Source organism: Ictalurus punctatus, chromosome 2, assembly GCF_001660625.3.
Source record: "Ictalurus punctatus breed USDA103 chromosome 2, Coco_2.0, whole genome shotgun sequence".
NCBI lineage: Eukaryota > Metazoa > Chordata > Actinopteri > Siluriformes > Ictaluridae > Ictalurus > Ictalurus punctatus.
In genome coordinates, this window is record NC_030417.2 from 27,715,560 (window position 1) to 27,741,898 (window position 26,339).

Consider the following 26,339-nt stretch of genomic DNA (forward strand, 5'->3'; position numbering starts at 1 on the left):
TAGCTCCTCCCTTTGAAAATGTGATGAAAGGAAACAAGGACTCTTAAACTGAGTGCTCATTTTTTAACTTCAATTGCCCTGGCCACTTTGCGGGACTGTTGCTTGTCCACATTTTCCTATATTCTCAATCAAAATGAATCAGTGAGCACAGTGATATAGTGAAATACATATGAGCCATATATCAGCTTAATATCAGCTATATTCCATCTACCGTTTAACCACTAAACATAGAAGATTTATGAATTCATGAATAATGAACATGTGCATAATGACACGTGAATAAAACAGAAACTGGGGTGGCGTGTGGTGCCAAGCCGCCAAGCTGGTATAACTGCTCCTCCTCCTGCACACTGTAAACCCCAACTGAGCAGATCTGACCTGAAGAGACTGTTCATGCAGCTCCATCATGCCAAGCTAATACACCCACACACACACTCGCACACATACAGACAGAACTGCTATATCCTGATCACACTGGGAGAGAAAGAAAGAGGCCTGCAGCGTTGGCGTAGAACTGGGAGGCGTTTTCATGTAGGACCTGCTTTTATAATATTTCCCTACAGAGTACATTTTCATCTGCCATAAAACCCACTAAAGCACTCCATCATGGCCAGACTGCAGTAAGGACAGGAGGAAATGATAAAAGGACTTAATTATCCTGAAAATTAATTTACCACTATTACTTATGCAAGAACAATTCAATGGCACAAGCATACAAACACATACACACTTTATGTTAGCACTACTTCATAACAAAGTTGATTCTTTTCCAATAACAGCACATCCCAAACTGTTTTATTTCTCTGACACCACAGCAGTTTGCCAATGCTAACAATATTATATTTATTTATAGCACATCATACTTTTATATTTATAACACATCATACTCTATCCATTAATTATGTTTAATGTTGTGAAATGTCTACGAAACAAATTACTTCCTGTTAGCACTTATGTTATAACTAGTATAAACTGTCACATTCACCTCTGACTGTTACATAGTGCTGATACTGGAGACTCCTTCCAAAAAAGCAATGCAAACATCACCTTACAAAAACCTTAACCATATCAACAATTATATTTTTTGGAGTGTCCACCATACAAGTGCATTAATATAAACCTTGCAGCCAGAACTACTGTCTGAGCCATGCTGCTCTGGAAAATCAATCAACACTGCAATCAATGCTGACCACTTGCAATCGAGCATTCAGTAGAGCTGTAGTATAAAATTGAACAAAAGTTAGCCATAGAAAAGGAGTTATACTGATGTACTTATGTTATAGATTTCTATGTCAGTCAGATTGAGCATGTTTCTATTAACAATTGGGTGATGGTGTTATGTGATATAGGGGTCAGCTTAGTGGTTAGCACATTTGCCTCATGCCTCTGGGGTTGGGGGTTCAAATTCCTCCTCCGCCCTGAGTGCGTGGAGCTTGCATGTTCTGAGCTTTGGGAGTTTCTTCCGGGTACTCGGGTTTTCTACTCCAGGCTGAAGAAATGCGTTGTAGGCTGATTGGCATTTCCAAATTGTCTGTAGTGTGTGAACGTGTGTGCGATAGTGCCTTGTGATGAGTTGGCATCCAGGGTCGTGCCCTGAGTTCCCTGGGATAGGCCCCAGGCTCCCCTTCGACCCTGTGTAGGATAAGCAGTATGGAAAATGGATGGATGTTATATGCTATATGGTATTATTATTTCTACAGAAACAACAGTATATTTAAAAGTACTTAAACATTGCATTGATGGATCTAGTTTATGGCTCTCTGTGTTGAAGCTGAACGTAGCCAGTGTGAGACTTTTGAAGCCACTCTATTTTTGGTACACCTTCGTGAATGTAGGATTCTAGGCACATGCCATCCAGGCATAAATAGCGGTAGCGTCCTACAAAGTGCTCCCTAATCCCCACAGCAGTAGTCTGTAACAGCTGTAATCCCCTACTGGATTCCCCAACCATGTTTTGAAACAAATAATGACAAGTGCTTTTGAAATGCATGCAAGTTTTTCATTTGCACATTTTTAAAAAATAAATTTAAAAGAGATTACACAGTTCATCTGGAAATTGAGTTTAGACCAAATGCCTTTATTTTATTTTAACTGGTACTTTCAGTTCTCCTGAATAACAGGCAGTAATTATCAATAACATGTAGGTGGTATGCTGCAGAGGAGCAGAAAACTACTTTTAAAAAGTGCATGGTTTCTAGGCAACCAAATCAGACATTTTGTAGGCTTGGATAGGGTGAAGACAATGTGATTCATGAGTGTGAGGCAAAAATAATTAAGCTGCAGAAACCAGACCAGGTGTGATATTCACAAAGCATCTCAGAATAATGGTGTTGATAAAGAATCAGATTCTTGTTCATGGTGACACTTTTCACATTGGCAGTACTTTCTGAATACTCCTTTGAGTAGGAAACAATGTTAAAACAACCTAATATATAAGTGTGTGTGTGTTTATATATAAATAATATCTGTCCTAATCTATCTATCTATCCATCCATCCATCCATCCATCCATCCATCCATCTATCTATCTATCTATCTCGCCCATCTAGTTACCCATAAGAAGGCAGTACTATACAGGTTATAAAGCTTATTTGAACTATATGTGTTTGTAATAGTTTTGCATGTCATAACAATGCATTACATGTACTACTGATATACAGTGGGGTCCAAATGTCTGAGCCTACATTGAAAATGTTTTTTTTTTTTTTTTTTTCATTTAAAATTGGAAATAAACAGAAGGTTAGAATTCTGAAATATTTTAAATAAAGGAAGTCAATGTTCAATATCTTGAATATTTACTATTCAAAATTCTGCACTATTTATAGGTTCCTTTTTAAATGTAAGAAAGTCTGTGCTATTGTCCATGTTAACTGCTTTGTACAAAAGGTCCGATTTCTTCATGTCTAACCTCTACTGTTGAAGCATGTGCCCAGACGACACTCTGTTGGATGTAATTTTATCATAAGGTTTTGCACAAACTTGTGGAGTCCATGCCAGCTCGAGTTCACACTGTCATAAAGCAAAAAGGGGATGTATCAAATACTAAGAAACTCTGAAATGCTTGTAAATAATTCAAAGATTCTACTTTACACTCAAGTCGCTGTCAACAATATCATATGCAATGAAACCTGTTGTATTAAACTAGAAAATGATGCAAAATAGAAGCATTTTCATTAGTGCTCTCAGTCTTTTGGACCCTACTGTATGCATGAAAATAACAAGTAAATAGTTTTGTTTTAATAGGTAGAATTTCACCTTTAAGAAATGACTTTTCAGAACATCTAATAGAGTTTCACAGTTTGTGATGAAGTCACATAGTGTGTTAAAACTGCAAAATATGTCAAAGGAAACCAGTCTTGATAACTCCAGACATGGGGCAACTGACGAAATGCAGAGGTTGAAAGACAATTTCAAACAATGGTTGAAAGCAAAGCTCACAGAAGATGATGAACGTTTAACAGTTACAAGACACACCAAAATGATGACAGAATTAATAGCTGTCACAAGGTCTCAACAAATAACTTACATTAATGTACAAGCCTGATCGATAAAGATTCTTAACTTGCTGTAGGTATTAGAGATGTTTTGCTGAAAATATTTTGTTGAAAATATCCAAAATGGCAATCAAAATACTAGCAATATCAGAATTATAGCACCATGTATGCCTTTTTCAAAGATGCATTCTCATATAAAACAAGCATCTGATTTTTATTTGTCCTTGATTAATGAAGTTCATTTCATTGCAGGGCACCATACACACATACCTGACACACTCCTTTATACCTAGGTGCAATTTAGAGTAGTCAATCCACCTAAACACGTTCCGAGAGGTGGAAAAACCTTCAGTGATGTGGAAAACATGCAAGTAGGAATTATTAGCCATTTGTCCAGAAGGTGGTAGAAACATTTTTCTTGATCAAATATAGCAATTCAATAGAAGAATGCCTGGAGTATGGAGTTTTACAAAGTGTGGTTAATGCCTGTACTTTCTCTTCTCAATGCTTCAGTTGTCTTTTTGTGTACATCTCTTTTTTGGCCTGAAAATGTACAGCTGAATAACCATGTGAAATGTGAAATCACCCATTCACCCACCCAACTCCCATTAGATCATTTATGTTGCTGGAGTAATACAACTCCTTTAATGCTGACCTGAAAAATGTTAGAAGAATTATAGGCTACATTTTCAATATGATGTTTAGCTACCTAGCTGTAGCTTTATGTACCATTAAACATATAGTCAAACTATAGTTAATATATAAATCAATCTTTATATATAAAACAAACAAATGTTGCCCTCCCTTCGGTGTTCTGTCCAAAGCTATGCTTCCAATGTCATTAGCACAATTTGATCAGCAGGCAAGTAGACACCTCAACTTCCATATTGGCTATATGGTGGACCACATAATTTGTTATTGTTTTAATTTTTACCCTTTTACTGGGCCTGTGGACACCACAGAGCCTGGAGTTCTACGCTGCCAGAATTTGAGGGGAACTTCACTAAATAAATCACTGACTCCATCTTTAATCTATAACTTCATTCTCCATTAGCTAATGAAACAGCTATCCTTGCAGAAAAAAACGAAAAACAGTCTACAAAGCAGTTGTAGTCTTTTGAGTTTCACATTACTCCCACTGCTATAATGAGTCACCAGGAGGGGGTTTTCCTAGCATTATTACAGGAGTTACCATGTTCACAACCAAAATGTATCTGTGGTGTTCATTAACTCATCTTCAGTAACTTTATCCTGGTCAGGGATGAGGTTGATCCGGAGCCTCTTCCTTGAACACTGGGCATGAGGTGGGAATACACCTTGAATGAGATGCCAGGCCATTGCAAAGAACCATGCACATATTTGCATACTACTTGACAGCTTGGGGCAATTTAGAGCTGCCAAATCACCTACCAACATGTTTTTGGAAGGTGTGAATGTCCAAAGAAAACCCACACGGACACGAGAAGATCATGCGCAGACAATAACCTAAGTTCAGGATTGAATCTGGGACCTTGGAGCTGTGAGGAGGCAATCATTCCACCCTGTATCAATGCTATGTTATTTTTCCCCAGAGTGTCTTTTGACCCAAATAAACCAAGCACTGGAACAGAATATAAGTGTACCGAGAAACATACAAAACAAATGTGAAAATCTGGGCACTTAGTTTCTACCATTGCTAATAATGCTTGCTATCATAATACACTTTCAGCTAGGCTAACTAAAATGAAGTAGCAGTGTTTGATAGCATTTCATAGTGTTCCTTGTTTCAAGGATGAAGTCTATTGTGATCTTGAGTGATTCTCATCCTCATTAGGATGCAGTATTAACACTATGAGTGATTCTCTGTTTCAATAACATTTGTACTTATTGCACACATTTATGAGTTCTGTTACTTTCTGGCAAGGTGTGCAACAGGAGGTTATGAACTCTTGTTATGACTTTGATACACAGGCTTCACTAGTTCCAAAGGAGAACTCCCTGGTGGTCCAGAAGCAAAAGTACTATAGAATGGAAAGTTACATATGTATCTGTGGTTCTACAACTGAGGTGAGGACTGCCAAGATGATCTGAGTCACTTGATGGTTGGGTTGATGAGAAGCCAGAGGATGAGTGTGACATATTGGGGGGCTTTCTTTTAAATGGGGTAAAGGTCATGGTCACAAGGTGAAAACTTTGCTATTGGTACACAACAAGGAAACAAGCAATGAGTATACTTGACTAGTCTCAAATGAAACTGCCTGGCTGTCCTCAACTCAGTCAAAGAACCCCAGTTACATTCTGTTATCTCACAGGAGTCTCTAGAAAGTGCAGCACTGCTCCCTTAAGACAACCACATAATAATGGCTACAAACACACTGCTAATCAAATTACAAAGTGATGGAATACCAGAAGAAGAGCTACTGGCATATCGTTATGGCCTTGCCAATCACCACAGCACAAGAGAGGGCAAGGTAGATGTCCTTGTGACATTTTTTGTTGTTGAAAATGACAGATCAATATCATAGTTCTGGAAAGCTTTCAAAGAAGGAATAAAAATGCACTAAAGGAAAGGGGTAATATTTACAGTACCTAATAAGGTACTTGATGTTAATTAAGGTATTGATATTCTGTTACTTACTCTGCTGTCCATTGCCTGTATGGAACATCGTGATCAAAGATAAACTGCAACATGGTGTTGAACATGCTGTAGCCTAGCAGCTGCTAGTGTACAGTGTAAAGGCCACGTTGATTAGCATGACAGTGTGTTGGCTGCAGTGCTTCTGTGATTCTCTTGTAAAATGGGCTTAAGATGAGCTCCAAACTGAGTGGATCCAAATGAAAATGTAATAACAGTAATACATTCATATTATATATCCATATGATGAGAGCGGTCAATGGAGAATGATCTATAATAACTCAGATAACCACTCTGTACAACTGTGGTGAGCAGGAAAGTATCTCAGAATGCACAACATGTCGAACCTTAAGGCGGCTGGGCTACAACAGCAGAAGACCACTTCTGGTTCCATTTCTGTCAGCCAAGAACAGAAAGCTGAGGCTGCAGTGGGCACAGGCTTAACAAAACTGGACAGTTGTAAACTGAAAAAACATAACCTGGTCTGCTAAATCTTGATTTCTACTGAGGCACACAGATGGTAGGGTCAGAATTAGGCATCAACAGCATCAGTCCATGGACCCAACCTGCCTTGTGTCAACAGTCCAGGCTTGTGGAAATGGCGTAATGGTGTGGAGAATGTGTTCTTGACACACTTTGGGCCCGTTAATACCAATCAATCATGACTTGAATGCCACAACCTATTTGAGTATTGTTGCTGACTATGTGCATCCTTTCATGGCCACAATTTACCATCTTCTAATGGCTACTTCCAGCATGTTAATGCACCATGTCACAAAAGCACAAAAGCAAAAGTCTCAAACTGGTTTCATGAACATGACAATGAGTTCAATGTTCTTCAGTGACCTTCCCAATCACCAGATCTGAATCCAATAGAACACCTTTGCGATGTGGTAGAACGGGAGATTTGCAGCATGAAAGTGCACCTGAGAAATCTGCATGAATTGTGTAATGCAATCGTGTCAACATGGACCAGAATCTCAAAGGAATGTTTCCAACATCTTGTGGAATCCATGCCATAAGGAATTGAGGCTGTTTTGAGAGCAAATGGAGGCCCTATCTAGTATTAGTATAGTGTACCTAACTGCTCAGTGAGTGTATATGTGTAGAATGCCATAAAAAATTATTGGGGTGGGAGTGGGGCAAATCTGCATCTCACATGACCCTAAGTGCATTTGTGACCCCAAGGTTGAGAAACTATGCTGTAGCAAAAATAAGGGTGAAACAAAAGTACATGGAATCCCCACACTTTTCCACTAGCCATTCCCAGCAGGCTTCAGCTACTAATTGCTTCTTGATTTAGACTACACCTGCAGCAGCGCCTACATAAGACAGTAATACAATTTAAAAAAAACAACAAAAATAAACAAAGGGACAAATCTACAAATTTGGATTTGAGCCATCGTTGTGTGGCCAGGAACCACAGAGCAACTGAGTGCCCTTTGAAGCTGTCAAGTACACAAATTAGGTTTGCTGAGAGCTCATGTTCATTCAATGTTCCAGTTGTGTGGTGTGAAAGAGATGACTCAGCCCAACAACTCTATCAAGCAGTAGGTGTCTCTGCTGGCACAGATGGTGCAGGCTTACAAGGTCTTAAGCACATCCAGATTCAGATCTCACCACAGCTGTCCTTCACCTGGTCATATGAACATGCTGGAGCAATGATTCCCTACCTTTATTGATCCACCTGCTATTAGAGGACGTTATTATTGAGTCTATAGTATGAACCTATTGTCAGTGGTCATGTTTATTAATGGGATACATTTCTGTTCGGCGTGACATTGTGAGGGAAGACTGTGAGCTGTGTGTAATCTCCTCCGGTGTCTGAGCTGAAGTAGACATGTGGATATAAAGACTGAATTCACCTGCGGCACCTTCTCCACTTTACTGTCTGCTCACAGCTCAACACCAGGTATTACTTCAAACAGGAGGATGAGCATGTGCACTGCAGCAGATGAGAAAAGAGCGGGAGGTATTTCTACTACATATGCTGGAAGGTTCCATAGCTAAAGGCTTGTATGCTTTTTATCTCCCTCTGTAATAGCAGAAACTGGCAACAAGCATGCCACAATACTTTGCTTAATAAAATCAGAAATACAATACTACGATTTAATCTGTGATTTGATGCCATCATGGGATTACTCAATAAATAGGACTGATGTTTTTTTCGGGGTGTTCAAATTGTTTAAGGCACAATTAAGGGTGCTTTCACACCTATTAGTTTCAATCTGATTTCATTTGCTATTTGGTTTGGTTGCACACACACAAAAGAGGAAAAAACTTGGCTGAGGGATGTGTAGGGCTGAAAATGTACTCATACTATTCTTTTATTCATGGGTCAGAAATACGCTGACACGAAATGCAAGCAAACCTTAGCTAGATGTGCATATATAATTATATAAATAACCAGTTTAAAACATCCATCCATTTTCCGTACTGCATATCCTATACAGGGTTGCGGGGAGAACATGCAAGCTCTGCACACACAGGGCAGAGGCGGGATTCAAACCCCCAACTCCGGAGGTGCGAGGCAAATGTCCTAACAATTAAGCCACAATCTTTAAAACATTTTAAGTTTATTTCCTCTCTTTTTTCGTTGGTTCAAATATCCATAACAGATTTCTGCAGTTCTACAGCTCTGTCATTTGGGTCAGTTTAGTAGCTCAACGCACAACTGAAAAGAAGATTACAACACAGTCCCACTGACCTACAATTCTACCTGGATTTACCAGCTTTGTAAATGCAATTCAGCACTGATTTAAGTACTAATTTAAGCCCTATGTTTACACAAAGTGTTGTATACTGGGAATTTATTAGCAATCTAGCATGCTTACCAACCTGTCTGAGTTGATTGCTAGCCGACTAGCTAACTTACCAACCATAAACAGTAAAAACAAAAGTAAAACACGGTTCTACTATAAAATTCCAGGCTACTGAATGTCTACATGCCATATCATCCTTTAATTATATGATTTATAGTTGGGTCAGGAAGTGTAATATAAAATATCTTGCTTGCACAGTGCTAAAGAAAATGCATCCTCTATATTGAATGGGCTATGGTGTAATACGCTATCTATGAATTGAAACCATGGTGATGATGGTGAATTCCACTAAGATTGGATTGGATGAATTTTCTCTTGTGGAATTTATTTAAAAGTACTGTGTTTTTACTGAGTCAGAACTGTTTACAGCTGCACTGATAAGAACCAAGATGCCCTAAAGACATTTACAGTAAGGTATATTTTGGATAAACTTGTATCCTCTAGATACTTATTTCCACTCAAATTCATGTGCACTAGGTGCAGACTCTATTCCCACACTATAACAGACAGCTTGATCCAGTCAACACACCTAAACCTATTTTGTTACAGTTTAGGTTTATTTAATTATTTTCTATGAGGACACTGTCTATTTCCAAAGTGTCCCGAGACATATTAGATTGAAGCAGAATATACAGCTGAAGAATTACAGCAGATTGATGTAGTGAGAGTGAGAAGGGAGTGAAAGACTGAACTGGCCTTTGCAGAGGCAGAACAGCTCAGGCTGGATGGAAATTGATGATGTCAGTGCCAAACGAAATTGAATATCTGTGTTGCAATGATTGTTAATTTACAGTGCCTCTCATTCAAGGACTTGATGTGTCTGGGGGTGTGACAGTGTCTGCACCATGCATCACTGACTGTGATGACTTTCAGGCCCATAACATTCATAGAGTATCAGATACTGTTTTCCAGACAATACACATAGTATGCCATGTACAGTTCCTTTAGCTAATCTGATTATTGCTAGCAGCATCAACTATCGCATGCTAATTTGGTAACATCACATAATAAAACCATGCCTATGCTAGCATTTCAGTCTCATGATTTTTCTCTTGTAGTCTCCATATTTGGGACTGGATTTCTGGCTTCACTGCACAATGTGCAGGTGAAAGATGGCTCGTTTTATTTTGGAAGAAAATAAATGGTACACTGACAGTGAATCAAATAGACCTTGCAGAACTTTATATACTTTTACCCAAATTGCTGATTCTAATTCACTAAATTTGTGTTCACCAAATTTGTATGGCTGTAATATACTGCTCTGATTATGTCGAAAATTTAGATCATGGTAGACTTTTATGAGTACGGCAGGTTCCAAATGCAAAATGTTTGAAAAGTGTTGAAAGTGTTGTGTTGATAGTGTTGAAAGCCACTAATTGTGGCTGCTTACATTTGGGGCACTTTTTGCCCACAGTACACTTATTTGACTAAACTAAAACAAACTTGGCTTGGAATCATCTACTACCTGGCTGATTTATTTGGCATTAAATATTTTTGTACTAATCTTATTTATTTCTCATATTTTTTCTCATACGTAGCAAAACCTTATCAAGCCTAAGTATTGTGATGTACATCATTAAGTATCATGATATAATATTTTTTGCCACATCTTAAAATCTACCCCACCCCAAAAGACTTTATTTGCTTCTCAATCAATTAAAACAATAATAATAAAAAATAAATCTGTGGATTCATATTTTAAAAGGCTGAGCTGTAACGGTAGACATCCTCAAAATAGCATAGCTGCACAGCTCATGTAATATGCTGTGCAAATTCAGCATTAATTATGCCATAAACCTTTGAATCATGTTTTACAGGAGTAATGCATTGATTTGTATTCATGTAAGGTCAACAGGCCAAATTCCTTATGGTGCATGAGAGCAATTAATTTTTAAATTAAAGTGTTTCTTCTAATGGACTATAGAACCTTTCAGCAATAATGTTTTGGACTTGGATACCAGTTGGTTTTATAAGACATCAGAAAAAACTGAGAAACATCCATGCTCCCCACCTAGAGCTGTTTAAAAAACGAATTAAATGCATTAATTAATTTAATTTAATTCTCAAACCTGATTGGTCAGAAAATGGTCATTAATTTGAGAGATGAGAGTAGTAGTTAATAACAATGGATATGAGAGTAGTAGCTGCTAGGCATGTGTTTAGGATATTAATGCGCTTTTTCTAATGCATTATCATTTACTTACATTATCAACAAAATATATTATCATCAAATTACATAGCAACTTTATATGATAGATTGTTGATATGCTGAGGTTTTCTTTGAGAAGATATTATTATTATTTTTTTTTTAACACTTTGGAAGGAGTCTCCAGAGGCAAAGCTGTAAGTTTTAATACTTGTGAAATTCATCAGTACAAGATTTTGCAGTTTCTTAGTAACATGACAAGGTGCATTTTTGGGGAAAAAAACAACAACAAGAAAAACAGAGACTGCTAATAGAATAACTGTTTGTAGTTGCTATAACGTAAGTGAAAACAGGAATGTTCCACAACATTAAATGTAACTGTAAACAGATAAAAGTGTGACGTTTCATACTTTAATTCTTTTTTTTTTTTGTCTTGGCAAATTGCTACGGTATAAAAGGAATAAAACACTCCCTGGTGTGCTCTTATTATTATTTTGGGAAAATAATTACCTTTGAGCTGGTGTCCCACTGTTTCATTCCTTACTAATAGGCTGAAAAGCCTATACTACCCTAACTGACACACTGTGCAGGCAAGTTATAACTTAGTAGTGTTTCAAATCATTGGCTTCCCTTTGAGCTGTGCGCCTCTGTGGGAATATCCACTGCAAAAACAGCCTGCATCACATCAGTAATGTCATGCAGAGGAGCCCACAGGTGTGTATGAGGGACTGTATGTAGCTGCTGACATTGCATACCTGCAAGCCTCCAGTGTGGGAGGAGAGGAGAAGAGAAGAGACAAGAATAGAGGGAAGAAGAGGAGGAAGCAAAGAGAAGAGAGAGGAGGAGCTACTGATAGATACAAAACTAGGACACTGCAGAGAGAGAGAGAGGTGGATGTAATGGCTGAAAAAAGATACTGTCCCTGTGACATATCAGATATAGCTGAAAGATGACGTTGCCTGCTTTTCTGCTGTCGCTTACTCCAAAGGTTGGGACAGAATAAAAGGGCATTACTGATCCTTCGATATAGTTTTATCGCATTTATTCCTGAAAATGTATTACTGGAAAAACTCAACTCTAAACCGATCCCAAGCCAATTCAATGACATTTATCAGCTAATTTAACTGATACAAATCACATTTACTGAATTTAAAGCTAAGCTGATACACATGGTACATATCTGGAACTTTTATAATGTCTAAAAAAAAAAAAAACCCAGATATATAACTAAACCAAACCTTGGCAAAACCAAATGAAAATACTTAAAACATCATCTCTGGCAAAGACAGTACATTTGAATTTTTTTTAGAACAGGACATGATTGAAATTCACATCTATTCTGACAGCTATGGCTTATTGTTCTGCCTGTATTTCACCATTTATGCTTTAGGTCACAAGCAAATTGGACAAAGAGCAGTACTAATGTGGGCTGGTGATAAACATGCATACTTAACCTGGACTAGCCACAGAGCAAGGAGCAAATACTTGTTTTTAAATTAAAGCTTATTATTACTACTGTAAGCAATTTGTATACATATATGTGCATACATTACAAGGCACACATAAAATACATGCTTCATTACAACTTACTCCTGGGACAGTGACACCTTGCCTGACACCCACCAACCCATCCAGACTAAACCTCAGCACCTAACACACTAACACCAATACCTCATGCATTCTCCCATTTAGCATTTTTGGAAAGTCTTTGTGGGTTTCCTGCTCATGACAAGATGTGACATATTTTTCTCTTATTAACTCCAGAAAAGAAAAAAGAGAGAAGCTGCTGAGAAAACAATTGTTTACAGCTGTTGTAAACATTATGTAAGAAAAGAAACTAACTAACATGAATATAACTTTAAATAGATGAATAAAAATGGTCTGTGGTGGAAAACTACAACAGAGTTGCATGACACAATTCCTTTGATGATTATTTTCCTATAACTCTACACTCCATCGTGTTTTATTCCTTAAGTAGTACAGTTGTTAGATTCAGATTAAGCATTGTGTATAACTAAAAACGTATCAATGACTACATTTATAAGGATATCAATATTCTGATATTAATTGGAATTTGGCAATCCGATTGCCCGATTCAGATTAAGACAATATTCTTGTTCCACAAATTCTGAAATTTGTTGCATGTAAACACCTGATTCAGAAAATCCACTGAAAGGAGGTATATGCTCACGCTCAGTCTGCAAGGAATAGTGGGTAGCAACGGCAGCATCTTGAATCTCCCGGGAAATAACACCGGGGAAAGGAAAAGCACATGTGTAGATCAGCATACTTACAATAACCATGTACAGTATACAACAATATTCAGATGCCTGTACGTATCTAAACATCGTATTTGGAATATGGCTGCAACCCGAATATAGACCTTAAACAGAATTTGATGTGCATGTAAACATAGTCAGTGTCAGCCAATGAGCAAAATTAGTTGGGGGAAAGGCAATATATATACCACTTATATGTGTGTGTCTCCAAAACACTCATCCATTGTTCTTCACACAAAGTAAGATAAAATTATTTTAAATATGCTAATATTTCTTTCTTTTTTTTTTTCTTCTTTTTAAAAAAATAAATAAATAAAGCGAAACGACACTAGATAAGCTAGCTAGTTAAGTCAGGGTTGAAAGGGTTGCAATTGCAATTTCACCAATTCAAGTAGTTTTCTGTAAAAAAAAAAAAAAGCACAGAAAACTCAGTTTACTGCTGAACAGTTCACTGCTGTCATGAAGCAGGTAGATGGATCCAAGCTCAGGTTTTCCAGTTTTATTAAAAACAAAGAAGACAAACAAAAGGGCTTGGTAATACTCAGAAATGTGAGAAAGGCAAAACACACATCAACTAGAGAGTAAACAAGCTATGGTGAAAAACTCTAATGAAGAAGAATCTTCATAGACACAATGCTGAATTGAGACTTTGCAAAAAGTAATAAACTTTGGGTTATTTAAAGGGAGTAGGTTGATTGTAACCAATTTTGATTTATTGAAGTTCATGTGCTGAGGTTGTGAGCTAAGGATCATGGGAGATCATGGGAGTTTTCTGTACCACTTATCCTACACAGGGTCATGAGGAAGCCTGGACCCTATCCCAGGGAACTTGGGGCACAATGCGGGGGGCACCCTGGATGGGGTACAAATCCATCAGACTTTAGTTTACATTTGTTTATGTATTTTTGTATATTCGATACATGGACACTGTATTACTTTGATTTCTACAAAGCAGATGTAGTGAATTCTTATCATAAAACCAGTTAACCATGATTATTCCTATAGTACACTTATACCAATCTATATAATCAGAATAAGAAATGTAAGAGGGAGTAATCACTAAAAATTGCATTTTGTCTAGCGCAGATTTCGCTTACTCAGCTGTAACTGTCTCCTGGTTTGTACCATCTAGCAACTAAGGTGTTTCGTGGGATGAATAAAAAATAATTCCCTTAGTGTAGTGTGTGAGAAGGCCCTGTAGGGTGAACAAGTTCACCCACACACACACACACGCACACACACACACACGCACACACACTTTTTTGCTCTAGCCAAACAAGACGCTGGCTGCCACCCTTCCTGAGGGAATGAGTACACCGCAGCTCCTCCCCACCAATCACACAAACACCAGTAACAGCACGTGAATGAGAGCAAGGCCTCCAAATACACAACCAGAGAGGTCACTGTGGGCCAAAGCAAAGTCACAAACTTTCCCTCTGACATACTCACACTCACTCACACATATCATCTGCAGGAAATTGCCATTTTCTTCCAAGTGGGAGTGAACCTCAGTGCATTACAGATGATGAGGGACACACTGTGTAATGGGAAACACTAAATGTGTAAATACAATTATACAACAGTTAGTTCCGGTTCACTAATTTGCTTGGATGAGTGGCACAGCGGTGATTCCAGGATTTATTTCTATCAATAAATACTGGCTTAGATAACACTGGGCATGATTTCCAGGCTCTTGTGCAGTGCCCTGTGCCCTAATACAGTTGGTATTACATGAAAAGTGTCACTGCACAAGAGCCTGAAAATCATTTTGTATTGAATAAATTATTTGCATGAGATTCTGACACAATTCTGTTCTACTAAATAAAAAAACATCATATAGGCATTAATTATTCATTTAACTTAATTTATTCTCAACACAAATATTGCACTGTGTGTGTGTGTGTGTGTGTGTGTGTGTGTGTGTGTGTGTGTGTGTGTGTGTGAGTTCTCTACACTCCATGTTCTGAACTTGAAATCTGTATCTGTTCTTGTGGGTTAACTGCACCATCACACATGAAGGCTATGCTTTGCCTCAGCCTAAAATTCCCAATGTCATTGGATCAGATCGCTAAGTTAACATTCTCAAACCTCACATTTCAGTGTTTACCACTTTACTGTAGCCTATTTGGGAAAAGTGATTGTAGCTTTAATCTTTAAAATAGCAGTTTTTGTCTATTTTCTATTTATGTGGTGGTGCACCGCTGCTGAATAACACGGGGAAGTCATAGCTATTCAGTAGTCTGCCGAAGTTATGATAGCTAAGCTAGCTAACTATGTATATAAGCTCTTAGGACTTTAGAAAGGCTGCCCCTTACCACCCCTTTAAACACGCCTCTGGAGCGTCGTACCAAGGGTGCTTATATTTAGTGTAACCACACTGGGACATTTAACTGTTTGTATCATTCCACTTGTCTGTATTCGCCACATAAGAAATCCAATTCTAGCAACTAGGGCTGGACAATATATCAATATAATATCGATATTGTTATAAATAAACGTAAATCTCATTGGTATGGTGATGTATTTTTTAAAAACGCTTTTAATAATTACAAATGACAAATTAAATGGTTAAATTAAATTAAATTAAATGGTTGATTTTAAGTATTTTGGATCTGCATCGCGTATCGTAGAAATGTCCTCAAGTATAGTGATATGATATTTTTTTCATATCGCCCAGCCCTACTATGCAACAGTCCCAATGAAACGTTTAGTAGTAGAGATAGCGACATCATCAGAGGCCATGATAAACAATTCATTTTTCATTGATATAACTTATAACACCGCCTGCATCTTTAACGGGACTGTACAAATCATTGCGTGCTAGCTAGCCAGCTAGCTGACTGGCTATCTGTGAGTGTGGCTTCTTCGGGATCTATATCTATTTGTGGAACGAAAATAAACTAATTATTTGGCTATACTATGTCTGAAATGTCAGCTACTCTATATTAAGTCCTTAGTTATAGAACTGTTGTATGAAAGCAACACTGCACTCGCGATTGTGCTCTTATACTGAATATCGGCATGGCTGTGATTACCTGTGGTTCTTGGCCTACGGCCTTGTGCCTTAGGCTGAATCACAGCTTTGCTGATATTCAAAATAACCGTACTCTTGCTCATGCAATAATGCTTAAATATTTACAAGCAGCACACCTAAATCCTATTTGGGTGATCTGAGAAATCCTATAAATAATTTCCATCACCCTAACAGTTTGCACCTCTTGTATAATTACACTCAGTGTGCATGTGATATTATGCAGCTGCTGAAGCTGCTGTTGTGGGTCTGGGTGTGTTTCATCCAATCTGAAATCTGAACAGGGCTAATGACCAGAAGAAAATAACCAGAATATAGCATCATTCATTACATCCACACTAATGTGTCACCAGCCATTTCATCAGCTAGGGTTCTTCCTCTTCTTTATGCAACCTAATGAGCAACAACATAAGACAAGGCTAAGGTGCTAATGGATAAAATGCCAATGAGGGTCTGAGTGTCATAACGTCAGCTGCAGAATTATTGTCACCCTTCTTAAAGATAGTTATAAAAAATAGATTAGGGGAAAATATGTATTTGAGGTTCATTAGCTTGAAGTCGCAATGAAAATCAGAGAGAATTACGGGATAAGACAAAAATGCATCACGATTCTCATAGGCATTTCTGCAATACACAATATGAATCATGACATATAGGTTTGCTCACAAACTGCCAGCAATACAGTAATTTAGCAAGATTAGATGATTTTTATAATGTGTACAAAAATAAAAATCATGTATTGTAAAAATCGTATTAAATTTTTTTTTTTAAAAGTCTCCTAAAATGGATGACATAATTTAGCTTTAACTGAAGTAAATTTATTTGCTCATTAACCACAGCAATGGCACCCCACCCCCACTTTTTTGTTTTTAAACCAAGGGTACTGATAATCTGGAGCTGACTATATATAATCCATAACATTTGCTACAAGCTCAGTATGCAAAGACTCTCAAGGTCTCTCAAGGTCACATGTGCAAAGGGCAAGGGCAGAGACTGTGAGTCAGTCATATAAATAGTTCTTATGAAGAGATGTCTCTGTGTCAGTGACATGCAGTAAAAGGACTGTGTCAGCTCTAATTCCCACAATAATCTCAGCTCTCCCAGTCTTGACCTTTTTTATTAATGAGACCGGTCAGTTTGCTGTTTAAAGAACATGTTGTTGCTCATTACTGTGCTGCTGTGAACAGAGTACCCCAGCGGGCCAATGCCATCGCCCCCTGGACACAGCCGACAGAGATGTGGAGAATACTAATTTGGGATCGAGATACACATGCAGTAACAGGAAAAAAGTTCTGTTATCCGACCACCCAGCTCATGCACAGCAGGATGTTTAGATCATGACCCACAATGCTGTGTGGCATAATCCCCCAGCATGCCAGAACCTGGAGCAGAACACAGCACACCTGGTCCCACGCACCTCGTCCTTTTTTCCTTTGGCACGACAGCTCAGGCGGGGGAGGTGTGAAACACAAACTAAACATGGAAGGATCAAGCGCCACAGCACTAATGCATGGGTTAGCATCTATCAGAACAATCTATAATGGTTCTCCCACCGTAAGAACAAAATACACAACTGATAGGGACTTCAAAAGGATGCTGCAGTTTTGAGCATCTTCATCAAGGCTATTGCCATCTTTAAACAGGTGAACGTTCAGTTTTAAAACATGACCTAAAAATGCCTGAGAGCCAATGCTGATGGACGTTATGTACCGACCCCTCCTTTCCCCCCCAACACTGACTGTGTGATGTGATGGAAACGTTGCGTTTCTTCCATTTTCTCGCCTCAAAACCAAGTTGCCAGATTGACCACAAACCCCTTCGCATACGATGGATTAATATTCACGTTAAAAAAATACAATTTCACGCGGATTCCACGTAGTCACACGTCTTAGTTTGTAGTCATCTGCATAGCGTGTAAGTAGTGATTAAACTAGACAGAGGCACAACTATCTGGCAACCCTGCCTCACGTCGCAGCCACTGCGTCCGTCTGCATCAGATGGAGGACAGCTGACGCCGAGCGCATTACAGCTCTGTGGCTCCCTCAGTATAACTGTAGCATAGAGAAGCGTTACACTGGAGGTGTGTATTGTGTTAAGGGCTTTATCGGATTTTGGAGGATCTCTGAGGTCACTGCGCATCTGCTGCATCCTAAACACCCAAGAAAACATATACATGGAAAAAATACACTGTCCTTTTTTATTTAGTTTGTAGTGTGTATATATATATATATATATATATATATATATATATATATATATATATATATATATATATATATATATCCCACCTCACAGAAACGCTGTGTGAAGCACGCTTCAGCTCCAGCATTGCGTAATCACTAATACCGGGCTGAATTTGAATTAAATCCATGCAGGAAAAAAACACCGGTTCCTGTTCAAAGTTGAACCCAATCACCATAATAATTTTTTTAAGGCTCAGCTGAAAGGAAATCATTCTTACCTGCCAACAGTCTGGTTGGCGAGCTGTCGCATTCGGTTGAATTGTTTCTTCATTTTCTATAAATATATATCTCTCTATATATATATTTATTAGCTATCTAACAGCTCCAGCTAAAAAGATTCCGCATTTCTCTCAGAATAATGGCCCGTATTCCGGCACGGCTCACGGCGACAGCTACATTGTCCCAGACCTTCTCTTTCATTGCCAACGGAGAGAAAATACAAATGGTCTATTTCAGTGCATTTTGCTCTGCGTTAGGCTGCACCCCGTCAGGAGATGCTGGGCAATTCTCCACGATGGGCAAAGCGGCAGCGTAAAAACGTCAAACAGCCACTGCGCCCCGGTGCACTATGGGAAAGGTAGTTTTTCGTAATAGGCTATAACGTCCTACAAGTAATCTGCATAACTGGGCAAAATTACAACGAGTCAGTTGATCTTATCTTTTAACCATTATCTTATCTTTTCCTTATGCAGGTGAGAGTGTGGGGAATAGGCTATATCAGAGCATGAGTAAAGAATCAGTGTAAGCTTATCGAGCTGTAACATGAGCACTACTGTTAATGTAGGATACAAAATTCCCCAATGTGAAGCCACCAACAGAACCGCTTCTTTGTCTACAACGACGACACTGCCACCTTGTGGTTATATTAATTATTTATATAAAGATACAGTATACTTTTAAGGTCAAACCATTTGGGGTTCATGAATTTAGAAAAAAAGAGAGACTGTGGTACGGTAATTAGGCCTACCTATGATTTTTCATATAGTTCATCTATCTATCTATCTATCTATCTATCTATCTATCTATCTATCTATCTATCTATCTATCTATCTATCCCCTGCTAAACAACAACAACAACAACAACAACAACAAAAAACAAAACAAAAGAAACCCTCATAGAATTTGTAATGATTATAATGTGAATTGTAAACTATTGGTTTTAATGAAAACTGTAATGCTCCCTGTGGGTCTCTGCTGGTAATTTATTGGCTCGCACTGGTGACGTTATATCTAGTGGATACCATTAAGGACCAATAATGGCATTGGTAATGGCTTTAATGGTTAGCGGATGGTTTGTAATGGTATTTGTAGTGGAAATTACTTTATATATATATATATATATATATATATATATATATATATATATATATATATATATATATATATATATGATCAGTAACATAATCCAAGTATCACAATAAGAAAGTAATGTAATCTGATTACTTTTTGATTCAAGCTCACATATGTAAATAAAGTCATGAGAAAAGCAATATGATCTAAAATACTTTTATTTAGAGCTTATTTTAGAGCTTAAAACATGTTCAATGTTTGGATTCGTTTTAAATAAATAAATGAAAGCTCACTGTCCCTGATGCAGGTAACATTACATCAAAAAAGTTAGGGTGACCATATTCCATGTTTTATATTTTTCCTACATTCTTTTGAATGTCCATGGAATAAAATAAAATATCAGATTCCTTGAGTGTACCTTCTGCCATCGTTAACAAATTTGAATGACCATGTAATATGAAGCAAGGTGATAACGTGAAATTAAAAATGACCTTATATGACCATGGACATTTTTTCGACTCAGGACAGCTGTCATTTGCTGCTATTTTCAAGCAATTGTTTCATGCAGTACACAACAACACTTTACCTTTGTGTGTTCGCTGAGAGTAGGCTAATGGTTGAGAGGCAGGAATTTGGCCAATAGTTGCTGCAAGCCTTTTAGAATCGACCAATCGGTGATTGAGAAGGTGGGAATTACAGAGAGGGGTTAAAGCAATGCGAACATGTGTACACATGTTGCAGTATTAGACCATAAGCACATCATAATGAAATTAAAGCCGAATCCTGGACATTTTCTCAAATTTAGAAATCCCGGCTGGATGCCTTTTTAATGTTTGAAAAATAGGACATGTCCAGGAAAAAGAGGACGTATGGTCACACTAACAAAAACAATTCGATAACAATTATCTGTTAATTTCTACCAAATTAACTTTGCTCAAAATGTATTTGCGCATGCACCAGGAGGTTGCTCATGTGAGCCACGACTGGCAAGTGAGAACCAGAATTATAATCAAGCAGCTGTCTTGTGTTATGTCAAAAGATTCATTTCTTTGGTTTTAAATAATAAAAAAAAAAATTGTAATCCTGATGTATTCTCCTTTTTTTCCTTTCATTTTTACAAAATGTACATGTAATCTGAAAAGCTTGTTTATTTTTACTTAGGCCTAACTGTAAAGGATTACAGTTGTTTGTATCCTGGTTACAGAATGCCGTTACATGTATTCCATCACGCCCCAAGCCTGTATCTAGCTATGAAAACAGCACTTAAAAGTTCAAATTCACTTTTTAATATTCATGAATAAAGAAAAAGACTCAATAAATATGATAAAATTTTTTTACACTTGTACTCATCACACACTATAATGAGTTACAGCTGAGTGCAAACATTTATAGCTATTTTTGTTCTTTAAATTGTGTAGCCTAGATGCATCATTCAATGTTGACATGTTGCTTTAACCTCAGATTTCCACCAGATGACAATATTTCCTTAATTATGTAAGGCTTTTGCTTTCACACAGGGAAAATGCTCTGAGCTGGGTTTTAGTTTATAAACGCTTGTCATTAAAATAGTGTTTTCAGGCATATGGCTTTTGTACTTTTAATTAAAGGAACAAAGTGGTTTATGAAAATGACATAATTAGATGTGGTAAGCTGCTGAGAGAAGATTCAACTCATGTTCCTCTTCATCTTTAACTGTAATCTTACCCGTTCATAGTTTATTTGGCTAAAAATTTTACCATGCATATCCCTTGGCAGCATAATAATAATAATAATAATAATAATAATAATAATAATAATAATAATAATAATAACAACAACAACAACAACAACAACAACAAAATAAAAACCTTGATCACTGATTGTATGAAACATTTCAAGATGAAACACTTTGTAATACTAAAGATCATTTACCAATGATATATAACTACAGTTTAACTGTAACTAAAAGCCTGATCGGGACAGTGTGGGCATGTCAGACATTGCATACTAATTGACAGCAGTGTCTCCCTGGCACTGCTAGTGCTACAAAAGCATGTAGGAATGACAGAACAGGATCAGGAATGTTGCATGGTGTGTTGCTGTATTTTGTACATACAGTCCCCTCTGAAATTATTGGGGCCAATTCATTTGTTTGTGCTATACACCAAATACATTTGTTTTGAGATCAAAAGATGGATATGAGACAAGAGTTTAGCTTCAGCTTTTATTGCCTGGTATTTACATCTAGATGTGTTAAACAACATAAAACAATATTGAACCTTTTGTATCAGACCACCCAATTTATAGGGAAGCAAAAATATAAGAACAGATAAGTCTTGAAGAAAATTAAAGTAAATAACACTTAATATTTGGATGCATATCCCTTGCTTGCAATAACTGCACCAACCTTACATCACTGACATCACCAAACTGTTGGTGTCTTCTTTTGTGATGCTTTTCCAGGTTTTTACTGCAGCTTCTTTCAGTTATTGTTGTTGTTGTTGTTTGTTTGTTTTGGGGGGTTTTCCCCATTCAGTCTCCTCTTCAGGAGGTGAAATGCATGCTCAGTTGGGTTTGGTCTGGTGACGTGGCCAGTCCAAAACCTTTGTGATACCTTCACCCCTGCCCCGAAGAGGTTGTTGGTGATGTCACTGACCGTTATTTTTGAGTTTTTCTTCACAGCTCTCACAATGTTTCTGTCATCAGGTGTTGTTGTTTCCTTGGCCGACCCATTCAGTGTCTGTTTCTCAGTACACAAGTGGTTTATTGTTATTATATTTTTTCAAAATTGTTGTATTGATTATGCCTAATGTTTGTACAATTCTTATGATTGATTGTCCCTCTTTTCTCAGCCTCAAAAAGGCTTGCTTTTCTCCCATAGACAGCTCTCCGATTTTCATGTTTAACAACAAATGCAGTCTTCATAGGTGAAACTAAAGGCTAAATCCAAGAGTACATGTTCAGAGCTATTTATTATTTAAACAGTCACACCTGGATAACGAGAAACACCTATCAGTCACATGTTCCAATATTCACCAACAAACTGGGTTATCTGATACAAAATGTGCTATGTTCTATGTTGTTTAACACATCTATGTATAAATACTAGGAAATAAAAGCTGAATTTCTAAACTCTCTTCTCATATTCATTTTTATCTCAAACCCAAATGTCTTCAGTCTACAGCAAAAACAAATTTATTGGCCTTGCCTTCCAATAGTTTCAGAGGGGGATGTACAGTATTTGTAGTGGCATGATGCTTGCAGAAAGTGGCAAAATAAGTTTGTGGCTTGTGTTCACTCCAATACTACCTCTCCCCTTCAGCTAGTTTAAAAAGCTATGTTGATCAAAATAATGTAGCACTGCAATGCGAAGGAGCAGTGCTCATATCACATCTGGTTTAATAAAATAGATTAAAATTAGCTGTAGATCATGATTATCTCATAGTGCAACGATTGTGTTTTCCCCATTATTAAAAAAGTGAGGTAAAACTGCTCATCATTACCTCACATAACCTATTACACTAAAATAGTGTATATAAAATGGTAAAAATTCTAACTAGATACAGTTTTGTTTGTGTTCATGTACAAAGAGGCTGAATGAACAGGAAAGAAGTCACTTTAGTTTCTGTGTTTGTGGTAAAAGGGTAGCTGAAATAATCTGATGGATAATTCTTTGGTATACTTGATACTTTGAAATACTTTGATATACTTGATACTTTGGTAGCATTGATGCCACCTGTACTAAATATTGTCATGTCTGATCAAAGGATTTTGAAAAATAAAGGGGAGAAAAAAGAGATTTAGAATCTTTTACATGAAACAACAACAACAAGGCTATTTTTTTTCTTTCTGAAGTCAGTGGTAAATCACTAGAGAAGCTACAGTATAGTTGAAATAGAAACCAGTTACAAAAATTAGTTGACAGTGGCTTTGCTAATTACAGTACATAAAATGTACGCTACAAAGAAATTTATTATGAGAAATGAGAAAATGTGATATTTAACAATTTTAGAATGCAAAACTCCAAAAAGGGTGAAATTTTTAATTAGCAAGTTTAGTTTGATGAATGTACTAGTGAATAATTGCTAGTTAAATATATTTTACATTTATAAATTAATGGCAAAAAATGTTGGAATTTGGATAGGTTCATTCAATGCACATCATGCATGCCTTGCACACCATGCAATTCAATTTTCTGGCTTGATATAATTAAGTGTGGACAATCAGCTGAAGGTGTTGAAGCAAAGCGCTGACGTACTTCAGGTTAGAAAGCTGATGACAGGAACAGTTTAAGTGATTCTAAATCAGTTACAGGAGCTAATAATGCTGTTTGTTAATCACAAAGCAGAGCAGATTGCTGAGCATGACTACACCCATCCAAAAATACAAACAAACACACAGACACTTGCATACAAACACAGAAACCTTAAGTATAAATAAGAGAATTCATTATCATTTATCAGAACAAATCCAAGCTGATATTTGGCATACCACAAGTATGCCAAAACATCCACACACAGCCATAATACCTACAGCCATATAGTTACGAAACATTTAACAAATGACTGAAACTTTGTAAGACAACCCCTTTTAAAAGCAGTAGTGTCCCCTGGCTAGTTGTTGTGCAGTCTATTAGGACGTAATGAGACAACAGGTGGACAGCACACCATGGCCTTAGGGCTCAGTGGCCCTCTTGAGTAAGTGATACTGAAAAATGGCTCCTCGCTGCTGCTCAGACCATTCTACCCTCATTAATTCTGAGCTGCTGGAAATGGAGAGGAGATTCTCAAGCCTTGATCTTGCCCTTTTGACCCGACCACAACATTATTTTTCATTAGCTCAGACTCAAACACTAAGCCTAGCCCAGCAGCAATATGGCTTTTTAGTATCTGTGTGCCTTACAATTTCATGTAGAGACCTTTTGCTCTGTAACCTGCAGCTTCTGAACCCCTCCAGACTCCTTTAAATCAATACGGTGGAGAAACTCGACATCTGTGCTCTTCGTAATAGACCCCTGCTGCTGAACTTCCTGGAGAAAGTCTCTCCATCATCCGATGCTACTTGCAAGACGAGGAAAGAATGCAAGAGCCAAAGAGGTCAAAGAGCAACAGAGCATATTGTATCTGCTCTACTCCAAATGTGAATAGCTTCCCTAATCAGCAGTGCAAGTAAAGCATTATTATTCATTAACCCCTGTGATGCAGGTCCATATGGAGCAATTGACAAGAGCAAATGACATTAGAATAAATAACAACTGATGGTTTTCCTGTGGTTACAAATGAATTATATTAGTGTTCTTCATTTGAATGAATGACGAATGATGATCTTCATTTGGTTCCCCTTGTGCCTGTTCAGTTGTGATCAACAAGTCGTTCTGTACAGCTAATGAAGCTGCTTCTCTCTAACCATGACCTCTGCTGCTATTGATACCTGAGCTGGACTTTGGCAGTGATCCCTTGACTTCCCTACAACGGATTTTCACAGCTCTTTAATTTGGTGACTCTTTTATCCGATCACTGTATGATGTGGCTTTTTGTTGTTTAAATATTATAATTTAAATATGATTAAGATTCATGAATTCTTCAGTCAGAGAGGTCTGTGAAAGTTTAAACTGCAAAATATTGATCCTTAGAGATGAGATTGATTTTTTCATTTTTCAAAAAATAAACATGGTTAGCACAAAACCTCTGGGAAAGTGTAAGTAACCAGAATTATTTAATTTCTTATTTACTTTATTGCTCCAGTGCTAGATAGTTGCATATCATGTGGCAGCAGCACAGTGCATAAAATCGTGCAGATACAGATCAAGAGTTGCAGTTAATGTTCACATCAAATATCAGAATAAATAAAAAGTGTGATCTCTGTGACTTTGATCATGGCATATGGATGTTGGTGTCAGAAGGGCTGGTCTGAGTAGTTTCATAAACTGCTGATCTCCTGGGAATTTCACACGCAACAATCTCTAGAGTTTACAAAGAATGGATTGTCCCTCATTCAATATGAAGTTTAGAAAAAAAGAAAAACACCTGGTCTTTATTTCCAGTCTTCAACTGTTTAGTTTGGGTGAGTTTGTGCCCATGATAGCCTCAGTATTTGTTGTGTTATGTTGCGCATTCTGAGATCCTTTTCTGCTCACCACAGTTGTAAAGAGTGATTATTTGAGTAACTTATAAACTTCCTGGCAGTATAAACCAGTCTGGTCATTCTCCTCTGATCAATAAGGTATTTCAGCCTGCAGATCCTTGCTCACAGGATGTTTTTTGTTTTTTGTGCCATTCTGTGTAAACTCTAGAGACTGTTCGGTATGGAATTTCCAGGAGAACAGAAGTTTCTGATATACTCAAACCAACCCATCTGGCAGCAACAACTATGCCACGGTTAATGTCACAGGGATCACACTTTACCCCATTCTGATGTTTGATGTGAACATTACCTAACATTA

The 26,339-nt window shown here is 37.5% G+C and overlaps 1 protein-coding gene across 14 annotated transcripts in view; it reads right to left on the minus strand.

Annotated features, from left to right (window-relative positions):
• Nucleotides 1-19,165, minus strand: part of arhgap44a (Rho GTPase activating protein 44a) — a 46,356-nt gene extending 27,191 nt beyond the window's left edge. For 8 of the 14 annotated variants that reach the window (XR_001811070.3, XM_053674896.1, XM_047149757.2 and 5 more), the window contains exon 1: nt 18,847-19,164. Coding sequence is in view for 13 of the 14 variants with exons in the window: in XM_053674896.1 (XP_053530871.1) it covers nt 18,847-18,899 (53 nt within the window). In the remaining variant the exon portion in view is untranslated. Of the gene's footprint in view, nt 1-18,846 lie in introns of all 14 variants that reach the window. The other 6 variants (XM_047149764.2, XM_047149760.2, XM_047149762.2 and 3 more) reach the window with 3 other exon arrangements.
• Between the last annotated feature and the right edge of the window lie 7,174 nt (nt 19,166-26,339).